This window comes from Paroedura picta, chromosome 6, assembly GCF_049243985.1.
Source record: "Paroedura picta isolate Pp20150507F chromosome 6, Ppicta_v3.0, whole genome shotgun sequence".
In the NCBI taxonomy this organism is placed as follows: Eukaryota; Metazoa; Chordata; class Lepidosauria; order Squamata; family Gekkonidae; genus Paroedura; species Paroedura picta.
This window is the reverse complement of record NC_135374.1, coordinates 87,466,509-87,486,482: the sequence shown is the minus strand read 5'-3', so window position 1 is coordinate 87,486,482 and position 19,974 is coordinate 87,466,509. Positions and strand designations below refer to the sequence as shown.

Genomic DNA, 19,974 nt, shown 5'->3' with positions numbered 1-19,974 from the left:
AATAATAATAATAATAATAATAATAGCATATTGTTATTATGTTGCAGCCCCCTGAAGAGGATTCCTAGCTGGAGCTCTTAGTAGTACACCAGAATTCAAGTTCAGTGCTTCATTTCCTGTCCACAAATGACTCTGGAACTTTATCCTGCACTGGCTTGCACAGATGCTTTGTTTTGATGTGTTGCCTATTCTGTCTGTGAGTGCTAATTGGAAAAAAAAATATCATTCTTTGGCCTTGAATTGGGGACAATAGTAGGGTAAACACAAAGATGGGGAGCATGTAAATAAATTAGATTTTGCATTCTGGATGCTGAAGTGGAAAGATGTTTAACGCATTTGGCATTCCAAAGCAGCCAAGCCTAACTGGTATTAGTCTGTGAATACTTTTAATATAGGGTATACTCATAAACAGCCATTACTGTCTCTGCTGCAGTATGGGTTAGGCACCCTACAGATGCAAGAATGTAAATGAACAAACAGAAATAGTAAGAGAGCTGCTACCAGAAAGGATGTAAAATGCTGTACATATTGAGTACTTACAAGTGTGTCTCCCGTCCTCCCAATTAAGGCATCCATTTTACTCCCAGAACTGTAGAATTAGGGAAGCTTTGCCTTTTGGAGGGGAGCAATCCCTACATTTCCATGGCATCAAAAAATAAAAAAACCCATTTCTGACCCACTTAAATCTGGACCTAAATCTGGACCAGCATTGCTTGGTTTTAGCCAAGTACAAAGTGACTAATGGCCACTCTGCTAAAAACAGACAAGTTTCCCAACTGTGTACTGGCCATTACCTAGTAATGCTGGCCACTGTACAACAGAATAGCCAACAGACCCTCCACTTCATGGTCTTGTCAAAAGGTCTCTCTTCTTCGGGCACCATTTTAGCGTGACTGTTACAAGGATATAGGAGTGTAGCACAGGTCTGCAGAGACAGGCCTGAAACATCCGGAAGAAGTTCCTGACAGAGCGGTTTCTCAGTGGAACAGGCTTCCTTGGGAGGTGGTGGGTTCTCCATCATTGGAAATTTTTAAACAGAGGCTAGATAGCCATCTGACGGAGAGGCTGATTCTGTGAAGGCAAAGGGGTGGGAGGTTACAGTAGATGAACGATTGGGATGTGAGTGTCCTGCATAGTGCAGGGGATTGGACTAGATGACCCATGAGGTCCCTTCCAACTCTATGATTCTATGATTCAGAAGGCATATCTACAGAGTAAGTGTGGATTGAATGCCCAACCCTGAGATTGCCTATGCATTGTTGTTTTTTTCCCACCTCAGTATTCCCACAAACAATGTGCTTACTTGGTTCCCATGCACTCCTTTTCCAATTTCTATTTTTAGGCTAAGGTTGGCTTGAGACAATGATACAACAACATTAAAGTGAACAGCTCCATTCCACACCTCAAAAGCGCGTTTTTGTTGATAGACACTACAGTTGGTAGGCATTAAAATCACCTGGCGGATTACTTTGAGAATGCTTTAAGAAATCAGCTTGCAAATGAATCTTATATTAGGTTCCAAGGAAGGTGGGGGAACCAAAGGTTTCATTGGGGCAGAGTCTGCACTTACTTTGTTTATTCTATTGTCAATCCTGTTGAATTCAGATCGATTTGAACTCGGGTCTCCCCCCCCCCATTGAAACAAGTGTTCTGCACGTGGTTAGGGTAGTTCAGAAGGGGGGGGAAGACTTTTTCTTTTCTTGAAAGGGGGGGAGAGGAACCAAGTAAGGAGCCTCTTTCTTTTCTTGGAGGAGGGGGGGGAACAGAGGATCGAAGAAGGCAGAGGAGGGAGAAAAAAATCAGAGACTGACAGAAGTTGAGAGAAATTAGGGGCTTCTCCTTTAAGGCAAGCCTGTCACATGGGCACCTTTGGCCAATCAGGCGTCTCTACCACGGAGGAGAGCCCAGATTCAAAACAGCCTGCTTTCTCAATCTGAATCTTAAAATATTGATGTTTAAAAGCACTCTAAGATTTCGCACAATAAAGGTAGGGTCACTCCGGATCAATCCTTGCTGCAGAAGGAAAATTTAAATCGTCCAAAATCAAAACGGAAATCATATTCTGTGTAGACGGCAGGGACTGAATCGACCTGGGATTGGAATAAAAGCCCCGTGCAGTTTACACCTAGGTAATGGTGTTACTTGTGCTGCCCATTCTGAAGGCGGCTTTCCTCCTGTTATCCTACAACAAATGTAAAACCTTTACAGGGAATGATGGGTCCAGTAGATACAAATGTTGAAAGAAAGATCATCTTGCATATATGACTCTTATTACATACAGAATTACTGGTCTTTACACAAGATTTTGTAATTAAACTCTAGATCTCCTGAAAACTGTTAAATTACTATCTTTGTTGTCTCCCAAATCTTCAGTAGCCATTCCCTTTGGATTGGTTCAGTACAGTCCTGTGACTGGGAATTGTGCCCCATTGGGGTGGGGCTTGGGGGCAGACCTGGCAGGTACATGCTTTGGTGGATCCACTCTCCCCAATTTAAAGCCCCGTGTCCTGGGCTCTGCCATGCAATCCTCTTTGCACATCCCACTCTCCCTCCCTTGTTTTTAAGTTTTATATGCTATTACTTTTGCTCTATACTTTTTGTCACAGCTTCTTGTGGTTTCAGGCTTAGGAGTGCAAACCCTCAGAGAAAATAGGGAACATTACTCAGTAAACATGTCTAGAGTTGGTTTGCAGAGTTCTAATTCTATGCAGATTTAGGTAAGACAGTTAAGACTGACATTTTAAAAAATCGATATAATACAAATTTGTCCAGCTGGTAATACTCATCTCCATTTCATATCAGTCCCTCTTGCCCTGAATTAATTACACCTTTTGGAATTAAAACTGAAAGATATTTCGAGCTTTTGTTCCTGTTCTACCACCATTCATCAACCTGGACTGGGAGCAGCTTTTGGCTAGGGGATTTAGAAATATGTACTTGTTTGTTATTTAATTTTGTGGATGGTAAGGATGGCCATTTTCTTCCTGCCTGTTTTCATTAGCAGATTAAGGTTTAGTTTCTTTTGCAGCATTTTGGTGCTATTTTATAAAGGCCCCTAGTTGTTTTTACAGTATTTAATATACAGCTGGCTTAAAATGGCATCCATCTGAACAGCAACATCTCCATGGAATGTTATTAACATGGGCAGGAAAAAAGGACAACCATAGTTCCGTTCCACATGTGGAGGAACCATAAACAAAATTCAAACTTTCATAATCAGATCAGGGTTGTCACAACACTTGGTAACATCTGTAATTTTTAGCACATCCCAGAAGTTGATTTCTTGAGCCCTTAACTTGGTCTTATTGAAACTGTGCTGATTGCTGAAATTGACTTGACCTTTTTTGCAAATGTAATTGTAAATGTCACTGAACCGGCTGCTGCCTTCTGCTCTTCCAGAAGGACATCCATGCTGGTAAATATGGAACTTAGCATTGCGATGACACACAAAGTACACAGAAGTAGAGAAAGTGTCACTCAGTCGCTTAGGCAGCATGCTGCGTGCCCCTATTCTCACAATACATTTCTCAAACTGCATCTTTCTTCAATGCATTCACAGATGCCACTTGTAATTAGGGACCCAATTATGCTATGGGAGTCCTTGGATGAAAGCCCCACTAGACAGAGTGTGAATTTCTTCTTAATAAACATGCATAGGATTGGGCTGCAATCTTAAGTACAGTGGCAGTCCAATTCTCTGCAGCATTAAGATCGGCTGCAATTAGAGAATAAGCAGAAATCAGTGGGACTTATCTGGAAAAAAATATATAGGATTGTTCACTAGAACTGGCAAGGCCGTTTGCTGTTCACTTCAGCAAACAAGAAGCTCAGAGCCTGACAGTCTGTTTTCTTTATGTCTTTGACTAATTTTGCTTTCCAGAGAACCCAGGAAAGAAAGCGATTTTTCGAGGCCCTTCCCATAAAGAGTTAACTTGTTCAGAGCGGGGAGCCTTAGCGGTTCATACTCAGCTGATGCAAGGTCAACGGCAAACACAACGAGAAAGTCAGAGTTGCTTTATTTTTCTTGTGAGCAGGTCAAATAAAACACTGCTGATGTTCCATTTATCTGGTGTGACAAGCAAACACTTGGCAGCCAGCGCAAGCATACACTGGAATCTGGCACCAGGCCTCCCAGCACAGCTGTCGGCCGGCTGAGTAATCACTTCATCCTGAAGTTAATGCAGCTCCAGGTTTCTAACACTCTTTCATCTCACATAGCCAGGCGCTCAAGTCCTTGGAGAGAGCTATTTACTCTGGTAATGCTGTTATTAATTATAATAATTTTTCCCCATTCTGGCAGTAGTGCTACTTGCATGGACTCCTTCCTTCTGTATTTCTCTAGTGTTTACAATGGGGTTTTTTTGTGTATGTGAAGGTGGGAGTTATTTTTATATTGCTTCTTCCAATTACAAGCAATAGAGGTCTCTCAAAGTATTAAACTGAATTTCCTTTGTGGGTGTTTGTAAGCTTGTTAAGGTTTTATTTTTAGTAGTGCGTTCAGGGTTGTTGTTGTTTTTTAAAGCTAGCATAATACTATGGCAATTAGATTTCTGAGCATTGTACAGCGTGCACCTGGTTATGTGAGGAAAGCTGATTTACCTGAGGTTTGCATTATTGGATCGCACTTGTCCTGTCAGCAGAAATAGTATTTAAGGATCTCCAAGGACGATTTAAACTCTAGGTGGAGTCTGTGAGCTCTGTTGTCTGAGGCAGTAGAAGAAGAAAAAGAGCTGGTTCTTATATGCTGCTTTTCAATCCCAGGAGTCTCAAAGTAGCTTACAGTCACCTTCCCTTTCCCCTTTCCCACAACAGACACCCTGTGGGGTGAGGCTGAGAGAGCCCTGATATTACTGCTCAGTCAGAACAGCTTTATCAGTGCTGTGGCGAGCCCAAGGTCACCCAGCTGGTTGCATGTGGAGGACCGGGGAATCAAACCCGGTTTGCCAGATTAGAAGTCCACGCTCCTGACTACTACACCAAACTGGCTTCGTTGTGCTTGGCAAAGGTGGGACTGTGAAATGCACTATTTTAGCAAAAGTGTTACATATTGCAAAGAGAACCTAACCAACCTTTATCTCATTATGGTTCCCATTACTAATCCTCTCATTAGGTAAAGTGGAGTAATATGCTTGAGACCCCAGAACATGCCCAGAAGTTGCAGCAAACAAAAGTGATAATCAGCTATCAGGTTCTGTTTAGAAGAGGGCTTGTTAACCTTTTAGGTTCCAGAAGAACCTGTGCTTTTATTGGCTCTTGTGTTTGCAATGAGAATTCTGATATACACAGCCTCTTGTACCATTGCTGCATGGTATGACAAAGGTTCGTCTGCTGAAATTCCCCCTCTTCCCCATCCCTCTATCAATTAAAACCAACAGCTTTTTTTCCCCATAAGGAGTCTGGCAAGCTGTATTTTAGAAGATGTTTCCCAAGAAAATGGCATTTTAATCATCTGACTTTCAGCAAAAGCAATTGAGAATTAAGGCCACCGTTTTTAAATTAGACCATGCTGCTATGGGAATTGTGCTTATCTGCCACAAGGGCATAATCTATCCTTGTCTTGGCATTTGCTGTGGAAAAGAAGAGGCCAGCACGGATATGAGATGTGCATTTCATTTAAGAACAGAAGAACTGCATTTTTCTGTTAGCCCTTTTATCTAGCAGGTGGATAATAATCTTGGCAAATGAAATGAAAAATGCAGGTCAGTTTTCTACAGGAGGAAGTGGATTGTTCCCCTCCTTGCCCTTCCCCCAGCAGCATCTTTGACCCCTGAAAGGGCTATGTCATGAATAAGGCAGCCCATTGGGGGGGAGGGGGGTCAGGCTGCAGCAGGCACTTCTCTGTGTGCCACTGGAAAGATGATAGGATCCAGGTCATGAACACTCTCATCTTACATGTCAAAAAGCAGGACCTGAAGTGGATAATTTCTGAAAGCCTAATCTGCAAAACCTGGTTGCCTGTGACAAATGGTTTCACAGGACCAGCGTAAAAGTTCCAGGAACAATGTCAACCGAGTCTCCTGATTCCTGCCCCTATTTACTTCTCATGAGGTAAAGCTGGTGGTGGGCATGTTGCATAACATCATTTGCCCAGTCCGATTAAATCTAGGATCAGCGCTAATTTTGAGGAAACTGCAAATAATTAAATTAATAATTAACAATTGATTATGATGGAGCTGGCAGGGGGGATTGCAGCTGGGGGAGTGGGAGTGGGGGGTTGCCACTGGGGGAGTGGGGGTGGAGAAGGAGGGAGGAGAGAGGGAGCCCCCACCAGTGCTCCCACTGCCCCCAACAGCTCCAATCACAGCCTTGGCAGGGCTGCCTGGGGTGCGGAGGGAACAGGCTGTCCCCCCCAGCGCTTTCCCCTTCTCCCTGAACAGGCCCACTGAGGCCTGCAGAGGCCTCAGCAAGCGTTTGGGAGTCGTGGGGGGCGAGGGCTTGGCTGGCCTGCCCGGGACGGGGAAGAGGGGGCCTAGCACCCATTGTATTGTTAGATACAACGGGCTTTGTTGCTAGTGAGAAAGTTAAATGCACTGGGGAGAATATAAAAGCCTTGCATCCCTTGGAAAAATAAGTGCAATGTTTAGTTAGAATATGCTAATTTAAGAAGGTGAACGTGGTTATTCTGAGAGAGGAGTTTCATAGGTAAAGGTAAAGGTATCCCCTGTGCAAGCACCGGGTCATGTCTGACCCTTGGGGTGACGCCCTCTAGCGTTTTCATGACAGACTCAATACGGGGTGGTTTGCCAGAGCCTTCCCCAGTGCCAGTGCCTTCCCCAGAGGAGTTTCATAGAGGAACAGAATTTTACCATCAAAAATTCCATCCAGCTTATGTAACTATGGCTGAAACCCACATGTCCATACCATGAGTAAACCTGTTGCCTTCTCTGTACATCCCGTTAGAGAAGTTCCTCTATCTAGAATTAATAAGCAAACTGAATATAGTTCACAAAAGAGCAATAAATATTAACCACTATGGGGAAAAGACATGAAAATCTGGGTACGTATAGTTCAGCTTGAGCAATAACAAGGAAAGCATAAATCGAAAGCATATTTACTTCCACGTGAGCTGTAAATGTGTTTAGGATGGGTATGTGAGGATCTTAGCAGTTTAAAAAGATCTGAAAAATTTAGGATTATACCACTCTGAGTATAGGAACAGAATAAACATAATAGAATTTATAAAGATATTAATGTTAAATATTAGGAGCATTGCCTGTCAATGATATTTATTAATATTCAGAATATTTTACCCTGGGAAGAGGTAAAGGTAAAGGTAAAGGTATCCCCTGTGCAAGCACCGGGTCATGTCTGACCCTTGGAGTGACGCCCTCTAGCGTTTTCTTGGCAGACTCAATACGGGGTGGTTTGCCAGTGCCTTCCCCAGTCATTACCGTTTACCCCCCAGCAAGCTGGGTACTCATTTTACCCACCTCGGAAGGATGGAAGGCTGAGTCAACCTTGAGCCGGCTGCTGGGATCGAACTCCCAGCCTCATGGGCAAAGCTTTCAGACGGCTGCCTTACCACTCTGCGCCACAAGAGGCTCCCAATAAGAGGTAGAGAGTAATTTAAAAGCAGAGCAAATTATGTACTTTACTGCAGAGAACACCCCTCAGTTGCACAGGAAATAAACTGGAAACTTAACTAGACACTGCCTTTCAAATATTCAGGACTATAGCAGAGTATTATAAATATTAACACATTTTGATTTTGCACACACTAAAAATATATATGTAGAGGTTTCTGTATTTTGTCTATAGAAGAATTACTCAGACTTAAACATATGCCCATGTATTTGCAAAATCAAAATGTAATTGCCATGTTGCAACTGAGGACTCTTGGCTAATGAAATAACATTAATTTAGCATTTGTTGTCTGGTACAATTGAGGAGATTTGAAAGTATGATCTAGATGTTCAAATGAAGAGCTGTGTTGAGTTCTTATTGTAAAATACTACGCATTATATGGGATTCCAGCAAATCATTACCATTGGTTTTTCTCCGTGATAAATGAAGGCACTTTAGTCAGTTGAACAGATCTCTCCTTCCTCCCCTGGCTGCAGCTCATTGATCTCCCTAAAATGCTGTTCCTTGGATACCGGGAGATCTGGAATGGTATAAGAGTCAAGCTGGGAGTCTGCAGTTGGTGGAACTTACTCCCCCCCCCCATCTATAGTGGAAAATTTAGTCTGGATCCAAACCTATAGCTGTTTGTAGTCAATTGTTTCATAGAATCATAGAATTGGAAGGGGTCATACAGGCCATCTAGTCCAACCCCCTGCTCAACGCAGGATCAGCCCAAAGCATCCTAAAGCATCCAAGAAAAGTGTGTATCCAACCTTTGCTTGAAGACTGCCAGTGAGGGGGAGCTCACCACCTCCGTAGGCAGCCTATTCCACTGCTGAACTACTCTGACTGTGAAATTTTTTTCCTGATATCTAGCCTATATTGTTGTACTTGTAGTTTAAACCCATTACTGCGTGTCCTTTCCTCTGCAGCCAATGGGAACAGCATCCTGCCCTCCTCCAAATTTCAGATACTTAAAGAGAGCTATCATGTCCCCTCTCAACCTCCTTTTCTCCAGGCTGAACATTCCCAAGTCCCTCAACCTATCTTCATAGGGCTTGGTCCCTTGGCCCTAGATCATCCTCATCGCTCTCCTCTGTACCCTTTCATTTTATCTACGTCCTTCTTGAAGTGAGGCCTTCAGAACCGCACACAGTACTCCAGGTGTGGTCTGGCCAGTGCCATATACAGTGGGACTATGACATCTTGTGATTTTGATGTGATGCCCCTGTTGATACAGCCCAAAATGGCATTTGCCTTTTTTACCGCTGCATTACACTGCCTGCTCATGTTTAGTTTACAAGCCACAAGTACCCCAAGGTCTCATTCACACACAGTGTTACCTATAAGCGTATCCCCCATCCAGTAGGTATGCTTTTCATTTTTCTGACCCAGATGCAGAACTTTACACTTCTTTATTAAATTGCATCCTGTTCTCATTTGCCCATTTTTCCATTGTGTTCAGATCTCGTTGAACTCTGTCTCTATCTTCCGAAGTATTTGCCAGTCCTCCCAATTTGGTGTCATCAGCAAACTTGATGAGTAGTCCCTCCACCCCCTCATCTAGATCATTAATAAATATGTTTAAAAGTACCGGACCGAGCACCGAGCCCTGAGGTACCCCGCTACTCACCTCCCTCCAGTCTGATGAAACACCATTGACAACAACTCTTTGAGTGCAGTTCTCTAACCAATTCCCTATCCACCTAATGATCTGAAAATCCATATTACAGTCCTTCAACTTATCCATCAGAACATCATGGGGAACCTTATCAAAAGCTTTACTAAAATCCAAGTAAACGACATCAACCGAATTTCCACGATCCAGCAAACCTGTCACTTGGTCAAAAAAGGAAACCAGGTTGGTCTGACAGGACCTGTTGGAGACAAATCCATGCTGACTTCCTTGGATCACCAAATTGTCCTCCAGATGTTTGCAGATCGCTCCCTTTAATATCTGCTCCATTATCTTACCCAGAACAGAGATCAGACTCACTGGTCTGTAGTGAGTCTGGGTCATCCTTCCTCCCTTTTTTGAAGATCGGAATAACGTTTGCTCTCTTCCAGTCCTCCGGAACATATCCAGTCCTTAAAGAGGTTCAGAAGATCAGTGGTCCCCAACCTTTTTATCACCGGGGACCACTCAACACTTGACAATTTTACTGAGGCCCAGTGTGGGGGGGTAGTTTACTCCTCTACTCTCAACCACTGCCCTAACGCTCTCTGATCGCTATGGTAATGTTTAAACATCCCTTCAAAATAAGATACAGACACGCGACAACAATGAACATAAGGAACATTTTATTTTCATGGAAATTTTAACTCAAGACAATGACAAATCAGTGGGAACCCTGAGCTTGTTTCTCTGCAACGAGATAGTCCCATCTGGGAGTGATGGGAGACAATGACACCCAAAGTGTGTTGTAAAGGGCCAGGGGGGATGAAGTAAAGGGCTGGGGGGGGAGAAGTCATCCTTCGCGGCCCACCTCCAATTAGTCAATGGACCACATGTGGTCCACAGCCCACAGATTGGGGATCGCTACCAAAGATGATGGACAAGGGTTGTGCAAGTTCTCTGGAAAATTCTTTGAGCACTCTCGGGTGCATTTCATCCGACCTAGGGGATTTGAACTCATCCAGTACAGCTAAATGCCTCTCGACAACCTCTCTGTCCATGTCAACCTGCCACCCAGACACTATCTCTTGGCTACTGCCATCTCTACATGTGCCTAATGTGTGACCTGTGGGAAAAAACAAATGTAAAATAGGCACTGAGCCTTTCTGCTTTCTCTGCATCCTCTGTTAGAGTTTGTCCATCCGCACCCAACAGTGGGCCTATTGCCTCTTTTACTTAACGTTTGCTCCTCACATAACTGAAAAATCTTTTCTTGTTACTGTGGGCTTCCCTGGCCAATCTTAGCTCACTCTCAGCTTTGGCCTTTCTGATGATTGATCTACAGTGCCTAGTAACCTGTAGGTACTCTTCTTTAGAGCTCTGTCCTTTCCTCCATTTCCTGAACATTTCCCTTTTCGTTCTTAGTTCCTCTTGAAGTTTCAGTATAGTTTGAAAGTTACCCTGTAGATGGTGAAAACTAGAGAATGCTTGCAGTGTCCATTAAAGCAGTCTTCCCCAACCCCTGGGCCATGGAACGGTACCAGGCCAAGGAGCCTCCCCCCCCTCACTGGCGCAGCAGCACCCACGCCTCCCTCTCCCCCGTGGTGCGGCGCTCGATGCACCGGGAGCGATTGGATGCTTTGGTGGCTGATCACTCCCGGGCCCCAGCGCAGTGATTGCCGCACTGCAGGGGAGTGATTAGGGGATTAGAAAACAGATTAGGGGATTAGAAAACAGAATTATTACTCTGACCCAAAGTAAGAAAGGGGAGGAGTTCATAATCCAGAGCTCTGCAACTTGGAATAAAGAGAATACAACCAGTCCTGAAGATGATAAGGAGATTGACCACAATAGGGAGCCTCTGCAGGCAGTTCGGAAAAAGACTGAACGGCGAAGGGCGAGACAGTTCTCGGGGCCTTTGGAGCTCCAGAATAGATTTCAGGCACTTGCAGAGGAGGTGCAAGGGTCAACAAGGGAAGAGGTCCCAAAACAAACTCTAAGACAAAGGGAAGAGGCCACGGGGACAGAAGGAAATGGAGTTGAGAAGAAATAAAAAAGGAGAGTACTGGTAACTGGAGACTCCCTGCTAAGAGGAATGGATCGCCATGTGGCTGGGCCCGACCCCCTAACTCGAGAGGTGTGTTGCATGCCAGGGGCGAAAATTAAAGATGTTTCAGAAAGGCTGCCCAAACTCCTCAAATCTACGGATCGCTACCCATTTGTGATGGTTCATGTGGGAACGAATGACATGTCCCTGAATACCATCGCTCCTATTAAAAAAGACTATCAAGATCTGGGGAGGAAGCTCAAGCAAATGGGGGCACAAGTGGTATTCTCTTCAGTCTTGCCTGTCAAGGGAAGAGGAATGCGTCGGGAGACGAAGATAATGGAGGTGAATCACTGGCTGCATAGTTGGTGCCGGCAGGAGAGATTTGGTTTCTGGGACCATGGGATAGGCTTTCTTGAGGAAGGCCTACTAGCACCTGATGGACTGCACTTATCGAAACTGGGGAAGAATGTGTTTGGCAGGAACCTGGGGAGATTCATCAGGAGAGCTTTAAACTAAAGCCACTAGGGGAAGGAGACGATCAACATAGGGAGTGTATGGAAGGAAAACGATCGGAGGCAGCCCAACCGGCAAGGCCAGCTCATAGGGAACCAAAAGTAAAAGGATTCAGATGTCTTTATACTAATGCCCGAAGCATGGGCAATAAAAAGGAAGAGCTGGAACTTCTCATGCTGATGGAAAGGTATGATCTAGTAGGCATCACAGAAACATGGTGGAATGATTCTCATGACTGGAATGTAATGGTGGATGGATATGAACTGTTCAGAAAAAAACAGAATAGATCGAAGAGGTGGAGGAGTGGCACTGTATGTGAGGAAAGGGCTTACCTGTCAGGAAATTCTAGTGAAGGAGAGCATATCTACAGTGGAAAGCATCTGGGTGAAAATAAGCGAGGGGAAAACAAACAGTGTGGTGGTTGGTGTCTGCTACCGACCGCCTGACCAACGAGAGGATGTGGATGCTGCACTTCGTGAGCAGCTTGAGAAAATATCCAAGCGGCAGGACCTTGTCATCATGGGTGACTTCAATTTCCCAGATGTATGCTGGGAAACAAACTCTGCGAAGCGTCCTCAGTCATGCAACTTTCTGACCTGCCTGGCCGACAATTTCATTTATCAAATGGTAGATGAACCCACAAGAGTTTCAGCCATACTGGACTTAATACTGACCAACAGGCAAGAGTTGGTGGATGAGGTGAAGGAGGTGGGGACCCTAGGGGGAAGTGACCATGTCCTCATAGAATTCCTTTTGAGATGGGGAGCCAAGGAAGCTTGTAGCCAGACGCGGATGTTGGATTTTCGTAGGGCAAACTTTAATAAACTCAGAGACATGATGAGTGTCATACCATGGACGAGAATGCTGGAAGGGAAGGGAGCATGTGAAGGGTGGGCGCTACTCAAACAAGAGCTATTGCATGCTCAATCAATGACTATCCCAGAAAGACGAAAACACTGCAGGAGCTCTAAGAAGCCTATTTGGATGAACAGAGAACTTCAAGAGGAACTAAGAAAGAAAAGGAAAATGTTCAGGAAATGGAGGGAAGGACAGAGCTCTAAAGAAGAGTACCTACAGGTTACTAGGCACTGTAGATCAATCATCAGAAAGGCCAAAGCTGAGAGTGAGCTAAGATTGGCCAGGGAAGCCCATTGTAACAAGAAAAGATTTTTCAGTTATGTGAGGAGCAGACGTAAAGTAAAGGAGGCAATAGGCCCACTGTTGGGTGCGGATGGACAAACTCTAACGAAAGATGCAGAGAAAGCAGAAAGGCTTAGTGCCTATTTTACATCTGTTTTTTCCCACAGGTCAAAGTGTTTAGGCACATCTAGAGATGGCCGTAACCAAAGGATAGTGTCTGGGTGGCAGGATAACATGGATAGAGAGGTTGTCGAGAGGCATAGGGGCATCACATCAAAATCACAAGATGTCATAGTCCCATTGTATACGGCACTGGTCAGACCACACCTGGAGTACTGTATGCAGTTCTGGAGGCCTCACTTCAAGAAGGACGTCGATAAAATTGAAAGGGTACAGAGGAGAGCGATGAAGATGATCTGGGGCCAAGGGACCAAGCCCTATGAAGATAGGTTGAGGGACTTGGGAATGTTCAGCCTGGAGAAAAGGAGGTTGAGAGGGGACATGATGGCCCTCTTTAACTATTTGAAAGGTTGTCACTTGGAGGAGGGCAGGATGCTGTTTCTGCTGGCTGCAGAGGAGAGGACACGCAGTAATGGGTTTAAACTTCAAGTACAACGATATAGGCTAGATATCAGGAAAAAGTTTTTCACAGTCAGAGTAGTTCAGCAGTGGAATAGGCTGCCTAAGGAGGTGGTGAGCTCCCCCTCACTGGCAGTCTTCAAGCAAAGGTTGGATACACACTTTTCTTGGATGCTTTAGGATGCTTAGGGCTAATCCTGCGTTGAGCAGGGGTTTGGACTAGATGGCCTGTATGGCCCCTTCCAACTCTATGATTCTATGATTCTATGGAGGAGGCATGGGTGCAAACTCACAAGCACGGAGATGCCACACCTGCACGTTTGCATCCGCCATCACGCAGGTGCCTGCGCCTCCCCCCTGCAGCACGGCGTTTGCTGCGCTGGGGCCCGGGAGCAATCCGTCACTTCGGTGGCTAATAGCTCCTGGTCCCCAGCACAGCGAGTGCCGCGCTGCGGGGGGGAGGCGCGGGCGCTGGCGGGCACAAGCACGCAAGTGCGGAGCTGCCGTACCTGTGCGTTTGCGCCTGCCAGCGCGCCTTCTCCCCCAGTCGCTTGCCAGAAAAAGGTTGGGGATCACTGCATTAAAGAGCATCTACTTGTTATGTTTATTATTGTTGTTATTGTTGTTCTTATTATTAAAATTTATATCCCACCATTTATCCAGACTTGTGGTAGGCTACAGAATAAAACCATGAAACCTCCATAAAACCTATCCCCCCCCCCAATGGAGCAACAAGATGAATGGGAAACTCCTTAACCCTCCCCTCCGAATGGCCATATGTTAGATGGGGTTCTGGAATGATCTTAGGCCCTGGATTCATCCAAAAACCTGGTGGAAGGGCTCCATTTTATAGGCCCTGCAGAACTGTGCAAGCTCCAACAGAGCCCTCAGCTCTTGAGGGAGCTCATTCCACCAGGTGGAATCCAGGAATGGAAAGGCCCTGGCCCAGGTTGAGGCAAGGGGAGGGCAAAACAGTTGCCCTGAAAGAACTTGCCCCTGACATGCTTTCTGTCCTCCATCAGTCTCAGGTTGCAGGGTGGGGAGAATGGGTGGCAATCCTAACTTGAGATGATTTCTCCTTCAGTGTTCTCCCCATGCCGTCAATTCCAGGGGCCATTCTGCACTCGTCCAAAATAGCACAATGGTTACAAATTGAAATCGCTACAGTTTTGCCATTATGCACATCGTCGTTGACAATCTGCAACACTCCTGAAACTGATCCGCAAAAGGCGCTTCGTTGTAGCGCTTTCAGGGAAATCCCAAAAAGTGGATTCACCCTCCGGAAAGCGCTACACTCCTGCAACCAATCTGCAACACTAGCGGAAAAGTTCTGTGCGTTACCATTGTTGCGGTTTCTGCAAAGTCCCTCCCCCTGGCTCTCTCCTCTGATCTTCCGGCAAAGCAATTGCCATTTTTTTTTGTCCGAGTGAGCGGAGATCAACGCACCAGCAAGCCTTCGTTTACCCAGCGAGGCTTCCCCGGCTACAGTCCCTCTGTTTAAAGTCACCAAGCACAAGCAACACAGAGGCCCGTTTGCTAGTTTATTTTCCCTTTATTTTTCACACTATTTTCGAACAAAAATCGCGCCCGTGAGGGGGGGAAGTATTTTTTTTTCACTCGGGGGGAGCGTGGCAATGATGAAACAGCAGCTCAAACACCACCTGCTAGCTGGATGGGTCTCTCCGTTGCAACAAATCAACGCAGATTCTTTGCAATGTGTGTGTGGTTTGTTTGTTTTTTTAAAAAACCTTCCTTAAAGGGAAAGGGGCTGTTTGGGAGCATGATAACGGCCACCCATTGGCTGCTTGACGGCCAGGGGCGGGACACAGCTCGGCAATATCGTTTCCTGGCTAGCGATTTTTGCCGAGACCGGAAACCTGTGGGAAACGATAGAAACGCAACTGCAATTTCCTTATAATAGTATAAGGATAGCTGACATGTTGGCATCTCTCCTCATAAGGTTAAGCAGCACTCTTCTGTTAAGGCCATGGGTGGGTGGCACTATGCTACTAATAATGTATGCTCACATTGCTAGTTAAGACAAAGAATAGTACATGCCATGTAACTCACCATCTAGCATCCTGGCAGCTGAGCTCAGGAAGCATGCAACTGGATAGAGAACTAATGTGCATGTTTTTACCTGGCATGATTATTACATGATTGTCTGATATTAATGTTTTCTGTTAACCGGAAAAGGAAATGGTCATAGAGAACACACTAGGCTTGCAAGTTCATGACTCGGAAATACCTATAGACTTTGGAGATGGAGCCTAAGGGGAGGATGGGGTTTAGGGCATAATGCCATAGAGTCCAGCTTCCAAAATGGCCAATTGATATCTGTTGCCTGGAGAACTGTTGTAACAGTGGGAGAACTCCAGCCACCACCTGGAGGTTGGCAAGCCTAGCACATACAGTATTCCACGTTTATTGCCTCGTAAACACAGTTGATATGACTTGGAAGCTGTGTGCCAATCATTAAAGGTAAAGGTAAAGGTATCCCCTGTGCAAGCACCGAGTCATGCCTGACCCTTGGGGTGATGCCCTCCAGCGGTTTCATGGCAGACTCAATACGGGGTGGTTTGCCAGTGCCTTCCCCAGTATGCCAATCATTACTTCTATGTATTAACTGAAATGAGCAACTTGTATCTGGTTTCCGAGTTTGGACCGCTATTTGCCAATCCTTACCTTAGGCCAGGGGTAGTCAACCTGTGGTCCTCCAGATGTCCATGGACTACAATTCCCATGAGCCCCTGCCAGCAAACGCTCATGGGAATTGTAGTCCATGGACATCTGGAGGACCACAGGTTGACTACCCCTGCCTTAGGCTGTTTCCTGTAAAATCATCAAATATTCACAAAAGAACAATAGTAGTCAAAAATAAATATCTTCTTAGCAATTGTGAGTTAAAGATGTGTAAAGATGTGAGTTAAAGATTTGGACCTTTTCTGTTTAGGTATTTTGCTACAATAAGTAACTTGGCAAACAGGACAAGCTAAACATGTCCTTTGATCTAACGTAACATGTTCTCTTTTGCTTCATTGCGTTGTGACAGTCCTGTTGTGCAGCAGACCAGTTGCCGAATCTTGGGGGTCTCCAGCAAATGCTCCAGCAGCAGCAGCTCCAGTGAATCCGAGAGCAGTTCAGAATCGGACTCAGAGAGCGAAAGCAGCTCTGCTGAGAGTGACTGCAACAAATCTTCTCTTTACTCCAACCGAGAGGTAAGGGCATCAATTTTCAATGCTTGGATAGAAGAATTTTTACATCTTTAACCCGCTCCTGCCGAGCGGATTAAATAAAGCAGTAAGGGCAAGTGGGGAGGAGTTAGGGCGGGCCCCGTCCGGGATAAAAACTCCTTCCAGAAACTAGTAACTATTGGGGATAATGCACAGAATGTCATTCATTTTGGATAGGAGTATAGCTATGCCGTAGCAGTTAGAGAGCTAGACTAAGGCCAGACAGACCTACATCCAAATCCCTATTCAGTCACAAAGTGACTGGTTGACTTTAGGCCAGTCACTCTCTCCCAGCCTACCGTAATCCACGGGCCTGTTGAGTAGGGATGCCAGCCCAGAATTACAGCTCGTCTCCAGGCAACAGGAATCAGTTCCCCTGGCGAAATGGCTGCTTAGTAGGTGGTCTGTATGGCAACATTCCCACATTGAAGTCCATCCCCTCCCCCAACCCCTGCAAGACTCCACCCCAAAAGTACCCAAGATTTTCCCAACCTGGAGCTGGCACCCCTTTTATAGAGAGGGAAAAATAAAGACAAAAGAATCATGCTGAAAGAGAAAAAAATGTATCCAGTTAATTGATCTGAGGCCCTTGACTGGCTGTAACAGGGCTAGGGCCCAGCACTTGCTTACAGCCACAAAGACGCAAACTCACACTCGTCCCACTCACACAGGTTCATGAGTAAGGAAATAAAATTTTCTGTTTTGTATCTGCAATTACATACATTGAGTATGCTAATGGGCTTACATCATGCTAATGGGCTTACAGCCTTGACAGGGCCTCTTCCTTCAATATGGTTATCTCCTGTCCATGAATGCCCAACCAAGAGAGTACATCTTGCCAACTATATGGAGGCTTAACTCAGAAACAAATAAGGGGGATGCTTGGAATATAAAACGGTGGATATGGCAGGGGGTGGACAGGAAAAATCAGAAATACCTCATATACTACACCTGCCACACAGAGGCCCTTTGCATTTGTTTTTCGCATAACGGGCTACTGCCATGTGGTGTCTCGTTTGTACGCAGCGAGCGGCAGTATACAAGTTCAATTAAACTCAACGAAACAGATCAGGTAGTTTTGACCTCACCACCACAAATAGCCCCAAAGAGAACTGAACTTTTAAAAAATCAATCTGTAAAGCTCAAGTGACCCTGCCAGTTAACACAGTGAATGAAGGAGCTCTCTCTTCTTTTTACACACAAACTGGCAGTGTTTAAAAATAATCTAGACAGAGCATGCTTTTCGTGACATCTAATCAGCCTATTTTGAGAAAGAATTCTGCCAGATTCACTCTCCGAACTGACCACTGCAGATTTTCATATAAGCAAGCTTGTCAGCCACAAACTGTCATAAAATGGAATATCATATTCCTTGAACTGCAGATTAACATAAGCTTCTGTATTCTTTACCTGTCTTCTCCCACACAGAGAGACTTTCCCCCTTGACCCTTGCCTCCCTTCTGCATCTGCTCTTCCAATGCCCATTTCCTGCTGCAGAGGAGATGTACTGCATACCATGCAGTAATGTATTAATTGCTTCTGGGCTGCCATTTGACCTCTTGCACATTTTTCTATGCCTGCTGTAGAGCATCTTGTCCCTATCAAAGATGTTGCATTAAGCCACAAAAATAATACTGGGAAATGATGTCATTGAGCTTTCTATGAATGAAAAAAAAACTAGATAACCTTGTGATGACAGTGTCATTTGCATAGTACAGAATGTTGACATGGTGTATCCTTATAAAATATCAGATTTATCAGGCAATCAATGGCCCTCTGAACAGAACCCTTGTGATGCGAATTCCTGTTATGATCACTGTTTCTTTTTAAGTCCCCAGCATGAACACAGGAACTCTTTTGGGAGTTGCCTCTTTGTGTATAATGGTGTATTCTGAGTTCCACATTTTTCTTCATGTTGTTTTGACCACAATACACTGGCTGTTCTCTGGAGAATTTTTTCCTGTCACTGTATGTTAATGATTGAGCAGGCATACATTTTTAAAATCGCTTGTTCTACGGTCATAAGTGCCTCCAATCCTTAAAGAGAACAGCAGCCCTGTAAAACCTCTGTAAGCTAGTACTTTATAAAATCTTGTTTTCTAGCCTGAACAGCCGTCTTCAAACAAGTGGCAGTTGGATAAATGGCTAAATAAGGTTAATCCTCACAAAGCACCTCTTTTGAATCAAAATGATAACCATGGACTGGAGAACTTTCAATATTACAACAAAGTAAAAGACGACGGGCAGGACTGTGAAAATGTGCCTGCCGTTTGTCAAACAGATCTTCGTGATAAAGAAGTGAAGAATCCCAACAAAGAGGAATTGAGGGCTAGAACCGCTAATAAGGCTCCAGGACATAAAGGGGGGAAACAAAAATCGCCCCCTGCTGCTGCAATTTCAGTTGATGGTGGTCCTCAGAAGAGGACAGGCTGTAAAAAACAACCCAAAAGGACAGAGAGGATCTCTGGTGGTGACAGCTTAAACAGCCATACAGCGGATGATTTTGATTTGAGTCAAGTATTTTTGAACAACGCTATTTCTGAGGAACCTAAAAGCAGGCCCTGCAACAGCAGAGTTGAGCACAGAAAGGAAGCACGGTGTGTCTCTGCCTGTGAAAAGAAACGGACCAGGGGGTTGGGTAAAACAGCGCCCAAATCCAAGGAATTTGTTGAGACGGACTCTTCCGCTTCCTCAGATTCAGATTCTCAGTCTGAACAAGAGGAATATCTTTTACATAAGCCTCAAGCGGTGACCTCGGCTTCATCTGGGAGTGACCAGAAATCAAAGGACGCTGAGAGTAATATCGCCTGCAAGGGAAATGGCAGCAGTGGCAGTGCTGGTTCGGTTAATACCAGGACACAGAACGATATAGCGAAGGAGCTGGAAGAGCAGTTTTACACTTTGGTCCCTTTTGGGAGGAATGAGCTCCTGTCTCCCCTGAAGGACACAGAGGAAATAAAAGCACTTTGGGTCAAAATTGATCTGACTCTTTTGTCCAGAATTCCGCAACACTTACCTGAGGAGCCACTGGTAATAAACACTGGAGTGAAAGAAGTCATCAGTATGCAACGGAGCACTGTAATGGATGTTCCGGCGGAAAAAGTCATCCCAAAATCTAAAAGGAAACGCAAGGTAGGGTTTCAGGGATTTTTATTTTTATTATTTAAACAAGCCAAATGGAAATGTTAAGTAGCATCTAAGGCAGTGGTTCTCAACTTTCCTAATGCCACGACCTTTTAATACAGTTCCTCATGCTGTTGAGACCCCCGACCATAAAATTA

General features: G+C 44.9%; 1 protein-coding gene across 3 annotated transcripts in view; it reads left to right on the top strand.

The window, feature by feature from the left end:
• Window positions 1–19,974, top strand: part of AFF3 (ALF transcription elongation factor 3) — a 388,206-nt gene that overhangs the window by 325,140 nt on the left and 43,092 nt on the right. For all 3 annotated transcript variants that reach the window (XM_077343516.1, XM_077343514.1, XM_077343515.1), the window contains exons 9-10: window positions 16,513–16,678; window positions 18,797–19,825. In XM_077343516.1, coding sequence (XP_077199631.1) covers window positions 16,513–16,678; window positions 18,797–19,825 — 1,195 coding nt within the window. The remainder of the gene's footprint in view (window positions 1–16,512; window positions 16,679–18,796; window positions 19,826–19,974) is intronic.